The sequence below is a fragment of the Arvicola amphibius genome, chromosome 12, assembly GCF_903992535.2.
Source record: "Arvicola amphibius chromosome 12, mArvAmp1.2, whole genome shotgun sequence".
NCBI classification, from domain to species: domain Eukaryota; kingdom Metazoa; phylum Chordata; class Mammalia; order Rodentia; family Cricetidae; genus Arvicola; species Arvicola amphibius.
In genome coordinates this window covers 85,713,787-85,729,270 of record NC_052058.2, presented here as the reverse complement: position 1 = coordinate 85,729,270, position 15,484 = coordinate 85,713,787, and the positions used below count along the sequence as shown (strand labels likewise).

General features: G+C 42.3%; 1 protein-coding gene across 3 annotated transcripts; it reads right to left on the bottom strand.

Moving 5' to 3' along the window:
- Window positions 1-464: 464 nt before the first annotated feature.
- On the bottom strand, window positions 465-14,750 carry Tmem183a (transmembrane protein 183A). Of its 3 annotated transcripts, none has more exons than XM_038349222.2 (8): window positions 14,558-14,750; window positions 14,336-14,425; window positions 13,226-13,393; window positions 10,699-10,855; window positions 9,768-9,948; window positions 7,410-7,490; window positions 2,864-3,019; window positions 465-1,532 (listed from the first exon to the last, which is right to left on the bottom strand). In XM_038349222.2, the coding sequence occupies exons 1-8, from the start codon at window positions 14,664-14,666 to the stop codon at window positions 1,347-1,349; spliced, it is 1,128 nt and encodes a 375-aa protein (XP_038205150.1). In that variant the 5' UTR covers window positions 14,667-14,750; the 3' UTR covers window positions 465-1,346. The 3 variants fall into 3 exon arrangements, with proteins under 3 accessions (XP_038205150.1, XP_038205151.1, XP_038205152.1); XM_038349223.2 differs by having other exon boundaries at window positions 10,699-10,852; XM_038349224.2 differs by having other exon boundaries at window positions 13,226-13,369.
- Between the last annotated feature and the right edge of the window lie 734 nt (window positions 14,751-15,484).

Here is a 15,484-nt window from a genome sequence, read left to right as displayed (position 1 = left end):
CTGGACTGCTGTGCAAGGGGTTGAACTCAGAATTTTGAGTGTAAGAATACTGTCTTACTGCCTACCTCCTGCCACATCAGGGTGGGAAAAGGAAACAAGGTTCTCTTCTTAGCAAAAGAATAAACAAAAACCCACCCATGATCCTTTTCTCAGAGCATACCAGGGACAGCAAGAACTGACCAAAGGAGAATGTCAATGTTTCCATACGGACAGAAGACCATGCTCCTGAAAGCACACAGGATGATTTTAAAAACAAAAACAAAGGTTGCAAAGAACAGGACAGGGCAGAGAAAAGCCACTAATTGCTTCTAGTTTAAGGCTGGTTTCAACATGCAATGCTTTTTTGAAAATGACCTTTAGCATAATAAAGGCTTTCTAATAGTTTAATGCAAACACTCCAATTCTTCCTAAACTGTGTTTTACCTTTCAGCTAATGCATGTCTAACTGAAAGAGTTAAACTAACTCATTCTTTACTTTTTTATTTATCACATTCTGCCCACTCCCTTTTAACACTATGTACCACAAGAAAAATGGTTGGCCTTTGGAGTTGTGGCATAGCAAAAAAGACATAGGTCAGAATCCTCGCTCTGCAGGGATCAGCAGCTCTGGCCTTGGGTAAGTCAATGATTCAGCTTCTCAACCATAACATGGGAAGGATTTCAATTACCTTGCAAGACACAAGGATTAGAGACACAGCATATAAAGTTCTTAGGACAGTACCAGGGGCACATGATCATTACCACCACTATCAGTCTCATGCAGTAAAGCAAAAACCCAAAATACAAAATCAGCAAAACAATCAATATTCATGTAATAAATATCCAAAAAGCATTTTTTTAAAAGATGCACAAGTCAATCTTACAAGATTCTGACAACCCTGTCGCCTGCTTTATTTCTGGAGAAGGGTAAAGGGAAAAGAAAAAATATTCACTTGAATTTGAGGAGCAGCAACAATGGAGCAACCATTTTAAACCTCTGGGTTCCTGCAATCCACAAGGGAAAATTTCCTTGCTTGAAAAGTTAAGTGTCTAATTTTTCCCTGGCGCAAGATCATCCATTTTTGTTGAGATAAAATAAAGAACAAGCTCAACAGCACCAATTGGGGATTAACACGGAAAATGAGGCCAGGTTTCTCCTTTCAAATATGCAAATTTTACATGAAAATGTTTATAAATCATAGGTGTTTTTCCTCTTGATTCAACCTTTCCACCTCCTGTAATAGGAGCCCCAGGAACCCAACAGTATTTGCATCACTAATCAGATATACAATCCAGCTGCCCCTCCAACAGAATCTGATTACTAACGGACTAGTCTGGGAGCTGTCCCAAGGGATGGGAAGCAGTAACTATGCTCTCAGGGAGAATGGATACTGCGGATGCCACCAGTCAAAGAGCCGAACACTGTGTACTGGGTCCAGGACGACTTGCACACCCTGTTCACTGCGCAGATTCTGACCACCACGAACAGGAGAATCTTGGAACACCAATCTCACTCGATGATGCCGCATGTCTGTACTCACATTAATAGTAAACTACGAGAGAAAGGCACAGTCAGCATCTAATTGAAATTAAAATATGGTTAGTATTTAATTAACCCTTGGTTTCTTTTGGGCTCTCCTTGATTTGGTCTACACATAATACACCTTGGTTCAGTCTCAAGGTTCATCTCTTTTATGATATCAATAAATTTGTAATGATATAAAAGGTTCAGGGTGATTTTTATAAGGGTTTTTATTCTTTGTGTTAAAGGGCCTTACAGATAAATAACTTAAGATATATGCACACATTCTACCACAAAGCCATTTAATGTGTTATACATATAGGATAAAGATGGCATTCTGGTAAGATACTGATGAACAAGTCAAACATAAAACCTAATACATGAAACCTCAGCCTGACCTCCTTTTTTTGGAAAATAAACCAAAAAACCTCCAAGTAGTTACATGCAAGTTTATACAGAACTAGTGCAGCATCTACAGAATATGAGTTAACAGTGAGGTCATTGATGTGGTTTCCCATGAAAGGAGGGGAAAGTGCTACAAGAGGATGCAGACTTGGACATAGAAACAGACACCCTTTAGAAACAGTCCCCGGAAGTCAACTGTAGTTACAGCACAGTGGCAGTCTAAGTCACATCTACTTCCCAATAAATTTATGTATTACTTAAATTCTTCATGATATAAAATACCTATCATTAAGAAATTAAGCTTTTTCATCATAGAGAAGAACTCCATACATCTCTGATAAGTCTAAGACACATAGAAGACAAACGGCAAATAACATGAACTTTCTGGCTGCATTTTTAAAACACGCAAAGTATAAGCTACAGGAACATCTATTATTTACTCCTCTAACTTTGGCCACGTTCTAAAGAATCAGAGCATCACAAGGACAAAGTTAGTTCTCTATTTTAATATTCCATTAAGGAAGCACATGAACGCCCAAGGTCCTGACAGTGCTCGTATGTGTTTCTCAATGCTCCCTTCAAGATACCATTTCTTACCATTATGATCACTGCACATACAGGAAGATGGGAAATCCTTCCCTCTCTTACAGAAGAGACAGGCAAAACATTCTCAGATATAATTAGCTTCTCCCCATATCTGTCTTTATAATATGCAAATCTGATTTCAGACTTTGTTTTGTTTTTATCTGGGAAGTCTTTGGGGTTTTTTTGTGAGTTTTATTTTGGTTTTGGTATGTGTGCAGTCACTTGATGGGGGAGAATACCCGTGTATTATTCTGGTTTTAATTTTTGGCTTTATTATTCTTCAGAGATTTCTTCCCAATAGTTAAATCTACAAATCCTTTTTCAAACTACAGATACAATGCAAATCTATAAAAGAGCTGAATCCCCACTTACCAAGGTAAATATCATTCCCATGACAATAGGAACAAAGATGAAATTGAGGGTGGTAACCTGTAGCAGGCAGCAGTCCTGGTCAGGGTTGGTATGAACATCCTCATATTGAATGGGTGGCTGCAACCGTTCCATACACTTGCTCTTTAATCTAGGGGACTAAGGCAGCTTAAGTATTAATCTAGTGGCTCAGAGGAAATACGTATACTCTTTAAGATGCTACAGAGGAAAAGCCAACAAGTAAACTAAAGTTAGTGAGATAAAATTTTCTGTCATTTCCTTATTATACATACTAGTTTCTATGCAGAGATCAAAGACAATATACCTATTAAGAAAAGGGAAAGGGGCTGGAGAAATGGCAGAGATTAAGAGCACTGGCTGCTCTTCCAGAGGTCCTACAGACAATTCCCAGCAATGACATGGTGGCTCACAACCATCTACAATGCATCCTTCTGGCCTGCAGTGCAGGCATACATGCAGGAAGAACACTGTATACATAATAAATAAATCTTTTAAAGAACAAAAAAGGATAAGAGCATGTTTAGTGAATATAGCAATGAGTTTATGTTTGATTTAGACAGTACTTCCACCATCTACAGTAAGTGGCTCTGCAGCCACTCGCCATTGTTTGAAAGACTGCAAAATTCCATGTAATTTGTCAGACTTCAAAGAATATCTGCTGTAGAGAAGGGACAGATGCAGAATCAACCTCCAAATTCCAGGAACCACAAAACAGGATTCATCAGTCTCAGCACTAAAGGAACTCTCAGCATTCAATTTCCTGCAGTAATTCTGGTCTCCTGTCCCATTTCTCAGCTGCTAGGGCTTACCCTGAGTAGAGAAAGGCATCTAATTGATATTACAGACTGCAAGTTTCTTATAAACACTTTCATGAAAGCCAAATTTCTTCACAAGAACCATCTTTTTAAAAATAAATTAACAGAAAAATATGATGCCTGACTTTGGTTAGAAACTTTGTGGGACAAGCAATATGGCTCAGCAGTGAAAGTGCTGCCTTGCCTATCATCAAGAGAAGGGTAAGTAGCTGGACAGTGGTGGCATATGCCTTCACTTGGAGGCAGGAGCAGGCAGATCTCTGAGAGTTCAATGCCAGCCTGCTGTACAGAGCAAGTTCCAGGAAAGCCAGGGCTACACAGAGAAACCCTTTCTTGGTGGTGTTGGGGGCGAGGGGTGGTGTACAAAAACAGATCAAGAGAGGTCATGAATTTGAAGGAGAGCAAGGGTTGAGGTTACATGGGAAGGTTTATAGGGAGAAAAGGAAAGGGGAGATGATGTAATATTTTATACACACACACACACACATATATATAATTTTTGCTCTGTTTTATGTTTTATTCTGTTTGTTTTCAAGACAAGGTCTGTGTAGCCCTAGCTGTCCTGAAACTCACTCTGTAGACCAGGCTGGCCTTGAATTGAACTCACGGAGATCCGCCTGCCTCTGCCTCCCAAGTACTAGGATTAAAGGTGTGCGCCACCTTCTCCCAATAGAGAAACCCTGTCTTGAAAACCAAAAGTGAAAGAGAGAGAGAGAGATGATAAGTAACTATACGCATCTCATCAGTGAGTTAAGCAGAGACAAGTTTGACAGGAAAAAAAAAGATCACAGGCAGAGTCAAGCAATAGTAGACAGAATGAATAAGTACATTTGAACAAAATTTTTGGCAATGCGTTTCCAAATTACCTCAGATGCAAAACAATGTATATCATTATTGTTCAAATTTAAAAAGCATTTTAATTCATGTGTGTGTGTCTCTACGTATGTGGGTGAACATGTGCAACAATGTATGAAGGTCGGAGGACGATTCATGGAAGTCAGCTCTCTCCTTTCTAATGAAATGTAGGTCCTAGGAATAAACCCAAGTCATCAGGCTTGATGACAAGTGCCTTTTTACCTGCTGACCCACCTCTCTAGCCCGGATATCTTAAATATTTAACCAAAAGGGTATGTGAATAATTTCAGTACATTACTAAAATGTTCCCCCTTTTCCTAACTTTTAAATATGTATACACATAAAAAGCTCAACCACTGAATATTTTGCCATGATTCACCTTCTTTCCTTCCTCTCATTTTATTTTGGGTTTTTTGTTTGTTTTATAAATTATAATTAATTACACGTCTTTAATCCCAGGACTTGGGAGGCTTGGTCAACAGGGAAGGTCATCAGCACTACTTGGGAGGGATTAGGAGGTGTGGAGCAGATATGGTGCTGTTGGAGGAAGTGTGTCACTGGGTGTGGTAGTTTGAATGCAACTGGCCCCCATAATCTCACAGAGTAGCATTAGGAGGTGTGGCTTTGTTACAGTGAGTATGGCCTTGTTGGAGGAAGTGTGTAACTGTGGGGGTGGACTTTGAGGTTTCCTATGCTCAAGATAATGCCCAGGGAGTCAGTCAACTTCCTGTTGCCTGCAAGATGTAGTACTCTTAGCTTAGTACCATATCCGCCTACATACTGCCATGTTCCCTGTCATATTAATGGACTGAACCGAACCTCTGAAACTTTAAGCAAACCACCCCAATTAAATGTTTTCTTTATAAGAGTTGCTGTGGTCATGCTCATCACAGCAATAAAAACCTTAACTACGACACTGGGGGCGGGGGGGGGGGGGGGGGGGGGGGGTTTGAGGTTTCAAAAGCCCAAGCCAGGCTTAGTGTCTCTCTCTTCCTGCTACCTGAGATCCAGATGTAGAACTCTCAAGTTACTTCTCCAGCATTATATCTGCCTGCATGCTAGCATGCTTTCCACCATAATGATAATGGACTAAACTTCTGACCCATAAGCCAGCCCCAAGTAAATGCTTTCGTTTATAAGAACTGCCATGTCATGGTGTCTCTTCACAGCAATAGAACTAAGTGATTATGCATATTTAATTTTCCTTAGCGGCCCACAAAACGTGAGTGGGGTGGGATGTGTGAGGGTAGATGTGTGTAAGTGCATGTGGAAGCCAGTGAGCTCCAGCACTCTGCCTTTCTATCTATTCTATCCGCCCAGCACTGGGTTTACAGAAGCATATGGCCACGTCAGTTTTTATATGGGTTGGGTAGCCGAATTCAGATCCTCATGCTTGTGACAGGTATTTTATCTCCTGAGCCAAAACTACATATACACAGACACCAAACACACATACTCACAGAGACACCAGACACAAATATAAACAGACACCAGACATACATATACACAGACACCACACACACACACACACACACACACACACACACCTTTTATAGCTCTATTCTCTAATCTGGAAATCTGTCAAGGCTTATCTTGGATAAAAACCTAAAGTTGCTCATTTCTTTTCCTCCAATATAAAATAGTTCCTGCCAGGCACAGTGGCAAACACTTTAATCCCCACATTCAGGAATAGAGGCAGGTGGATCTCTGTGATTTGAGAACAGCCTTATCTACAAAGTGAGTTCCAGGACAGTCAAGGTTACACAGAGAAACCCTGTCTCCAAAAAAAAAAAAAAAAAAAAGGAAATAAAATAGCTCCCTCCAAAATTTATTTTGAAATTTGAAATTTAATCTACTGTCACATAAGGGATAGAGTCTTTAGAAGGTGATAATATCATAAGGACTTCTCTTTCATGAATGGGATAAAGACTTTTATTAAAATAGGGGCTATAAACCAGGTGGTGGTGGTGGCGCACACCTTTAATCCCAGCACTTAGGAGGCAGACACAGGCAGATTTCTGTGAGTTTGAGGCCAGTCTGATCTACAGAGTGAGGTCCAGGACAGTCAGAGCCACACAGAGAAACCTTTTCTCAAAAGGGGTGGGAGTAGGGGACTTTAAAAGAGATTCAACCCCTTTTAGCTCTCCACCACAGCTATGCGAGAATAGACAAGGTTCAATAAGGCACCATCCTGAAAACAGAAGGACCAGAGCCTCATCACAGAACATGTAAGTACCTTGGTCTTGGATTTCCTGACCCCCAGTACTATGAGAAAACTAATTTCTGTTCTTTATAAATAACCCAATCTCTAGTACTTTGTTACGGCAGCACAAAGGGATTAAGACATGGGAAAACTCATTAAGTAAGATATCTTAAGGATGTAGAGATGCCTCAGCAGTTAAGAGCCCTTCCTATTCTTGAAGAGGATTCAGGTTTGGTTCCCAGCAACCACAAAGTGGCTGTCTATAACTCCAATTCCAGGGACTCTAACACCTTCTTCTGGCCAACACAAGTACAAGGCATACACATGGTGCACATGGATACATGCAGGCAAACACTCAATAGACAAGGCAGATATGGTGCATGCCTTTAATCCAAGCATTTGAGAGACAGATGCAGGCAGATTCCTGTTAGTTTGAGGCCAGTCTGATATACACGGCCAAGTTTCAGGATAGTTTTAAGGTGGGTATAGATAGTGGTTTGAACATATGAGTGCAGAGCCCTAAAAGGCCAGAAGAGGGTACTAGATGCTCTAGAACTTGGGTCCTTTATAAATGCAGTACTCTCTCTTACCCTCCAAATAAACAATCTTAAAAAAATTAAATTTATAAAAATATAGAGATAAAAAGGACACATGCCTGTTTTTTGAACTTGAAGTTGAACTCCCACATTGGTTCTTGTCTGTTCCCAACAATCTTTCTGCACCAGAAAAGTAAGCACTGTAAGAAGAGCAAAAATAAACTATGGGAATAACATTAAAATGCATTATTAAGTAACAAAATTAATAAGCAAAAAAATCTCTGACAGCTCTAAAGCCAACTACAGTTGCGATGCAGAGGGTTTACTTTGGTGCCCACAGACCCACGCTTACACTGGTGTACCATGAAGACAGTCACAATGCTATTCAGGAAGGAGAAGAGGGACCAATACAAGTCAACCTCAGAAGCTTACTAAGATCAACCCCTATGTTCTCATCTTTAAAGACAAAAATATGTAACTACAGTGTGGGGCATTTTCTCTGATTCAGCAGCCACTGCTCTACATTAAAATGTAAAGGCAGCCAAGTAGCCACCAGGCAAGATGGTTAACAAGGCCACAAAGCAGGCAAGGAGGGCTAGCCCTATAACAGGAACAAGCCACTCAGGATCTTCTGGGAACAGACAGCTGTTATGGAAAGCAATGAGCTAAGCTGAATTCAGTCCAGAGCAAGCCCCTCAATGAAGTCAGACTATAGCTAGGGTTAAGCACAAGAAGTGAAGTACCTCCCAGGGGACAAGGGGTGGGTCGTCCGCCGTGCCAGCTGTCCTGCCTTCAGACATGCCCTGTACGTCCTGTTGCTCCATCAAAAATAATGAGCTTGGCTTTTAGGGGAAAACACTTCTGCTGCCATCACAACGGCTCCAGTGTCCCACACAAGCTATGCTACTGAAAAGAGAGAAAGGGGATCAAATACAAAAAGCTGGTGTCCGGGAAATGGGACAACTTCCTTTAGGCATGGTGGCAACTGAGTGCCATGCAATTACAGGCATGTAAGTGGTGAGGCCATACACCAGGCACCTGCCACTCTACAGGACCCACGTCCTCTTCAGAGGATCTTTAATAATATAAAAAGAGGCTGCCAGGTAGCCTGTGCTCACTACCTGGATTAAGAGCTTATTTTTCAATCCACTTTGGCTTCATAATCTACTTTAAAAAAATAAAAAGACACAGTAATAAGAATATAAAGATATGGATATTTTAGAATTTAAGCAGTAGCCCTTGCATTGTGCACTGGAGCCGCTAAGATGTGTCAAGCATGAGGAGTTTGCCCAATCAATGCTTCCCTGCTCCACACCTGGCATGGTTAACTCTGTAATGATTATCACCTTTCTTGGTAATCGGATAGGGAGGAAGACACTGTAAATGTGAGATGGGACACTGTCCACTCACATTACAGTAGAAGCCATTTCAGGGTAACACTCTACTCATGCAGCACACTCCTGCCCTAAATCCATCAGCTAGCATTATAACTAAAGAGTTAGGTCAAAGGGCCTGAAAACCTCCATTGATAAGTGTTGCAGGGGGATCTTGGTTACCCTGAAATCAATAAAACGCTTTAGTTCCTGGAATTAGCACACACTTAGAGCTCAAGTGGGAGAGGAGAACCCTACGACGTCTATAAGCACAAAGACAGAATCTGAGAGAGCAGAGTGCTGTGCGCTGGACTAGAGTGGGCAGAGCGGAGTCAGGTAACTACCAATAATTCAAAAGATAAGAAAAGCTGGCTAAGACATCAACTGCCCTAAATAACCATAAACTACACTCATCCAGCTTGGTAAAGGGAGGAGAAAATGGGCCAAGGACTAATAGACCTACTTATTATTCAGAAAACCAGAAACTTGAATACAGTGTATGAACATAAACTATGCAGAGAATCCTAAGATAAAAGCAGACTGAAACAGAAGACTTTGGAATCCTAAGAACTACGAATTGGAGTACTTTATAGTCTCTGAAACAAATTACCACAGGGCCTGGCAAGCACCCGGCATGGGGCTTACCAGGTAAAGATGTCTATACCAGAATCCTTAAAGGAAGTCAAGAATGAAGTGGAATCTCAGATGCCTAGGTTATATTAAAAACAGAAAATCAGTTGAGTCCCTCTGCTATCTGTGTCACTCTGGAAAACTGTAGTAGACACCTGCCATTCAGGTTCTACTCTTCCTAGCCAAACTATCAAAACTCACCTATCTACTGGTCAAATGTGCTGTGCATAAAAATAAGCTAAAGAGACTAAGAAATACTCTAAAAGCACAAGAAAGCTTTAAAGATACCATAAACCAGCCCAGAACAGCAGAAATATGTTGGGAGAAATGAAACTTCTGAACCCTCCAGGTTTACATTAACTCCCTAATGGGTTAGGACCAACAGCCCTCCCCATCAAGAAGCTAACAAGCCATAGGAACAGGACCACCACACAGGAGTCCATTAGCCAACCCCCAACAGCAATTTTCACTTACTTTGGAATTCTTCAGTGTGCTGGGAGTGCTTTCCGGAATGGCTGGATTCTTGGAGATTCGAGCAGCAAATGGTTCATACATATGGTACAGAGATCGGATCACACATGCCCGGAGACAGCGCAGCTTCTCCATGGACTCTGGGCGCAGCCGCAAGGGCAGAGAAGCATCCAGCGAGTAGTGCCTGAAACATGACACATGACTCCTACCAATATGTAACCTGTCTCTCCTGCTCAGTCCCCCAGGATGCCTGGTTTCCATGGGAACTCTGCTCTACTCCACTGCTAGGTACTAGCTTGCCGAGTTCTCACCAATACCATCATCATCACCAACCATTTCCTTAAATTATTGATGACTTTTGCTTCTTTATCTTGTGACCCTGTAGTTCTCCACCTTTTGTGGTTAAATTTGAACTATTTCAAGCTCTTCAAAATTACAAACCTCTGAACTGAAGACAGTGTAATATTCTTTAGTTGCTCAAAGAGAGCTTGTCCTGGAGAAGAGCCACTGGGCCTCCTGTCAGACATCTCAGCAAGTTCTCTATTCCCTGATAACTTAGCACCCATCCCTGCCACAGCTAAACAGTTCCGAAAGGTCCCTAAGCTCTGTAGCCCACATTAAAATCCAGCACTTTCACTGACCATGTAATAAATAAACCTCTGAGGGAAAACCTAAGTTCTTTCTGGGGCCTAAAGTAATACTGCTTGCAAAAAAATAATAGACACTAGCCAGGGTATGGTGGCAGCCATTGGAAAGACAAACACTTGCATGAATCAGTAACATAAGACTTAGAAATCAAGAAGTTCAAAGCTAGGGTCATGCCAAGGCATAGGGTAAAGAAAGTGAAAAGAGCCCATCGTCTTGGGCACAGCTCCAAATTACAAACAGCAATGAAATCAGCTACAAAGAACACACTGGCAGTCTGTGGTCGCACCTTCGGTACAACCTGGTCCAAAAGGCAGCAGTGCAAGTGACAGTCCAAGCATTCTTACAAATCAGGGAAAAATTCACAATATCCTCAGGACGGATATAGGAAGCCAGCAACAGCCAAATATCCATAGGATACTCTTCTCCAGCCCCATCCAGGTCTTCTGAAACAGAAAAAAAGAACAATATTCTGTGTTCTACTATTACACATATACCTAAAGGTATTCATTCCGATTCTCTCGTAGCTTGTACATTTATGAAAAGGGTTTTAGCCAGGCGGTGGTGGCACACGCCTTTAATCCCAGCACTCGGGAGGCAGAGGCAGTCAGATCTCTGTGAGTTTGAGGCCAGCCTGGTCTACAAGAGCTAGTTCAGGACAGGCTCCCAAGCCATAGAGAAACCCTGTCTCAAAAACCAAAAAAAAAAAAAAAGAAAGAAAGAAAGAAAGAAAGAAAGAAAGAAAGAAAGAAAGAAAGAAAGAAACAGATACTGAAGCTGAAGAGAGCTGAAGAGCTAGCTCACAGATGAAGAGCACTTATTGCTCATCTCGGGGTTTCCATTGCTGTGGTAAACACCATGACCAAAGCAGCATGAAGAGAACGGGCTCATTTCTTCTTACAGCTCGTCACTAAAGGAAGTCAGGGCAGGAAGAGAAACAGAAGCCATGAAGAAGTGCTGTTCAGTGGTTTGCTTCTCATGGCTTGTTGAGCCTGGCTTTTTTAAAATCACATTTTAATTATTTATGCCACAGACATAATATGTGTGAAGACACAAGTGTCACAGCATATGTGTTGAGATCAGAGACAACCTGCGGGTGTCACTTCTCTCCTTCCTGATGTGGGTCCCAGGGACTAAACTCAGATAGCGTGGGACAAGTACCTTTCCCAGCTGAACCAGTTCATCAGCCAGGACCATCCGACAGGTGGCACCACTCACAGTGGGTCAGGCCTTCCCATATTAATCATCAATCAAGAAAACACACCACAGGCTTGCCCACAGGGCAATCAGGTAGGGACATTTTCTCAACTGGGGTTCTCTCTTGCCAAATAACTCTACCTTGAGTCAGGCTGACAAAAACAAACCAACAAAAGCTCAATCAGGACACTGCTCTTTCAGGGGACCAGTATGATATTATCACATCAAGCAACTGACAAATGCCTAAAATCCCAGCTCCAAGGAACCTGACACCCATTCTGGCCTCCATGGGCCAGAATACAGACATACATGTACACACATGCATCCTTTTTTTTTTTAAAATGAAGGGGCTGTAGAGATAGCTCAGCAGTTAAGAACACTTGCTGCTCTTCCCATTTGGTTCCCAGTACCCGTCAGGCCACTCACAACTACCTATAAATTCAGAGAGAGAGAATCTAACTCCCTACTCTCGTCTCTGCAGGCATGCATACATAACAAATATTCACTGAAACACACATACATGTAAATAAAAATAGTACTTTTTTAAAGATACTACTTCATATCCGTTATAATTTCACAAGTAAAATAGTAAGTGTTGGTAAGAATGTGGAGCTAATACAATGTTGGCATGCTACTGCTAGAGATATCAATGATACAGCCATTCTGGTGACTCCTCAAAAGCTTACGGAGTACCACACAATCCAAAACAGCAGGACTACTTACTATGCTTTAGAAATGAAAGTATTTATCCACCCAAAATGTCACCTAAAGTTGCTTTGTAATGCAAAACAGTCAAACATAAGGCAGTAAAAATAAACTATTAGGCCTAGCGGTGGTAGCGCACACCTTTAATCCCAGCACTTGGGAAGCAGAGATAAGCAGATCTCTGTGTGTTGGAAGTCAACCTGTTCTACAAAGTGAGTTCCAGGACAGCCAGGACTGTTTCAGAGAGAAACCCTGTCTCGAATAACCAAATAAAAATAGAAAAAAATACTGTTGGTACATATTCCATGTAGATGAACCTTAAACAAATTAAGCCATGTGTAAGAAGTCAGCCCTAAAGGGACATGTTATCATTCCATGTGTATGGAATGTCTACAACAGGCACATCTCCAGAGAATGAAATTAGACAGGGGCGGGGAGCAGTGACGCCAAAGGCTTGAGAATTCTTTCTGGAGTGATGGAAATGTTCTATACTTAGCTCAAAGACAGCAGAACAATTGAGAAAATAGTAAAACTACTCAATTATATACTTTAAAATATAAGTGATACATATACTTGTAGACAAACATATTAAGTATCTAAAAAAAATCCTTTTAAAGCATAAGTTGGAAAATTTCTGAAGAATGTACACATATACACACATATGTATACAGATATAATAAAATATGTATATATGTATATACATGTATGTGTGTGTGTGTATCCCTAGCAGAATTAAGAAAGAGTAAACTATTATAAACGTTGTTATCAATTTTAGAACCCTGGAAAAGAGGGCTATCACTGACAATAACTGGCACAATACCACTATCACCTTTCAGAGCTTCCCTTGCATTGAAAAAAGACAGCATCAGACACCACAGACAGAACTCAGAATTCTCGGAAAAGCAAGCCCATACCTCTGTGCCTCTTGCTTTTCTTCTTCCTGGAGACTGATCTTTCGTGAGTGCTTTCCTCCTGAGCGTCCATCTCATCACTGCTGTCCATGACGTCACACGGCTCACCCACCCCAGAAAGAGCCTCCTCTGCAGGAACCTGGGAGGCTTCCAAGCCACAAAGAGATTTTACTAGGAGAAAGCAAGGAAAGAATTAAATGCACTGGTCCCATCCAAAAACACTCAGCTAAGGTATCAGCAACCATGGAGGAGAGAGGCAATGAGGAAGAGTGCTGAGGACTATTAACAAAAGCTGAAGCAAAACTGTAGAATTTTAATAACAAAAAAAATGGAAAGCAATCAGCAAACTGTCTCTAAAGTTGCAGAAACAGACTCCTTCAAAGTGCCGACTTGGGGGGAGGGGAGGGTGCAAAATTCACACAGAGTGTCCTGCAGACAATAAAAGCAAAAGGACAAGTCTATTCTCATGCACATCAACTCTGAGGAGCAATGGCTTAAGAGAAACGGGATCCAATTCAGGCCTGCCCCTGCAGTGAAGATTTGTGTTTTATGTCACAGAAATCCAACTGCAAGAATCTTCAAAGCTAGACGAACATGGCAAAAAGAAAATAATATGCCGAAGTAATAAATGTCAATTGTATGCATGGTAAAATATACATAAATTACAAAAACTGGTAAAGAAGAATGAGTACACAATGTTGTGTGGAATTCTGGTTTTTTTGGGGGGGGGGGGGCGGGGGTTGGTTGTTCTTTTGAGACCGGATCTCACTATGTAGACTGCTGTGTAAACCGGGCTAGCCTTGAACTCACAGAGATTCGCCTGTCTCTGTCTGCCCAATGCTGAGATTAAAGGAATGCCTACCCTACCTGGTCACAAAGTTGTCTTTTAATTCAAATAGGAAATAAAATATCTCAGCTCCAGAAGCTGGCTACCAGGGCTACACACACCCATCCCACCCTCAACACGTGAAAGTAAACAGTGAAAAGAGCAAACACGTTCATGGCCAGATGCCCAAAGGGCTGCAGGAAAAACACCGGGGCAAAATTCAAGGAAAATAGAACACCTAATGTTGTCTTAAGGGCGCGGGACCAAAAAGATCCGCGAAAACCTACCTTCCTGCTGAACAGCGTTGGCCACGGCTTTCTTGACCCGTCCAGACCTCACCACCGCCGGATCCGAGTTGGCATAATCCGCCACGGTCACTGAAACAGAGCACAGCGCCAAGGCCACCTCAGACTTCGGGCAAAGTCTCCCCAGCCACTCCCGGTGGAGTCTTCGCCCGTCAAACCCCGCTGCCCAACCCCCTCTGCCGCCCGACCCCGCCCCTCGCCCACCTCGGCCCGAGCAGGCGTCGTGGGCCCGGAACTTGAGCCGTTTTCCTCTCTTGGGCATGGCGACAATGTCTGGATGAGGCCGGCTTAGTTGGCCGGGGCCCCGGGCCATGTCTCGGCCCCGAGAGCCGGCTCCCGGAGCCGCGGAGCACTTCCACCCGGCTCCGCGGCCATCCCGCACTGAGGTGGCAGCTATCGCGATGATAAGCGACGGTTCTGGGCCCGGTTGGCTGCCGACACCCATCTCGGGGAGCCAATCGCCTCCGGGCCCGGATACGTCATCGGCGGGCGCCCTCAGCTACAGCTGAGGCTGGTTCCCTAAAGGTAGCGGGCAGTTAAACTGGGTGTGTCTTTTTTGGGGCGTTTGGTGTGCTAGACTCGGTCCTTCTCCAACCGGCATTAATTAGAACCATCAAATTATTCCTGCTAATGATTCTTATCTACACTTCAGGTCCACCTCGGCGTCTAGATTGCATATACATTGTTATCTTCATTTTCTTTCCCATTTATGCCAAGTAACCTGAACGTAATTATCAAAGTGTTCGCTATAATTTCGTTTACAAAAGCTTTGAAATTCTCCATCAAGACCTGTGGCTAACGCCTGTAACCTGAGCGCGAAGCAGGTGGAGTAGAGAAGATCGTAAATTCAAGGTTATCCTCAGTTCGTAGCCAGCTGGGCTATATGAGATTCTGTATAAAAAAATGAGTAAATAAATGTTCGAATTGTCAAAGTTGAAGGGATTCGTAAAAGTTTTTTACATCACTATCATCCAAGCAAATTCTATGGTAGATGAAAAAGGAATATCATATTTCCTTTATATTGAAAGAAAAGTCGTGAGTTGTGTCTTTATCTTTCTGATTTCCTTTCCGCTCTCAAAGTGTAGCAGTCCCTGGCTCAAAAAACAGTCCTTTTGCAGGGCGGTGGTGGAG

What these genes read in the sequence shown, in the direction of transcription:
- Tmem183a (XM_038349222.2), bottom strand. Translation starts at nt 14,666, where the DNA reads ATGGCCCGGGGCCCCGGCCAACTAAGCCGGCCTCATCCAGACATTGTC. An exon ending in CGACGCCTGCTCGGGCCGAG is followed by an intron (nt 14,426 to 14,557) that starts GTGGGCGAGGGG and finishes GCTCTGTTTCAG; the next exon opens with TGACCGTGGCGGATTATGCC. An exon ending in CAACGCTGTTCAGCAGGAAG is followed by an intron (nt 13,394 to 14,335) that starts GTAGGTTTTCGC and finishes GCTTTCTCCTAG; the next exon opens with TAAAATCTCTTTGTGGCTTG.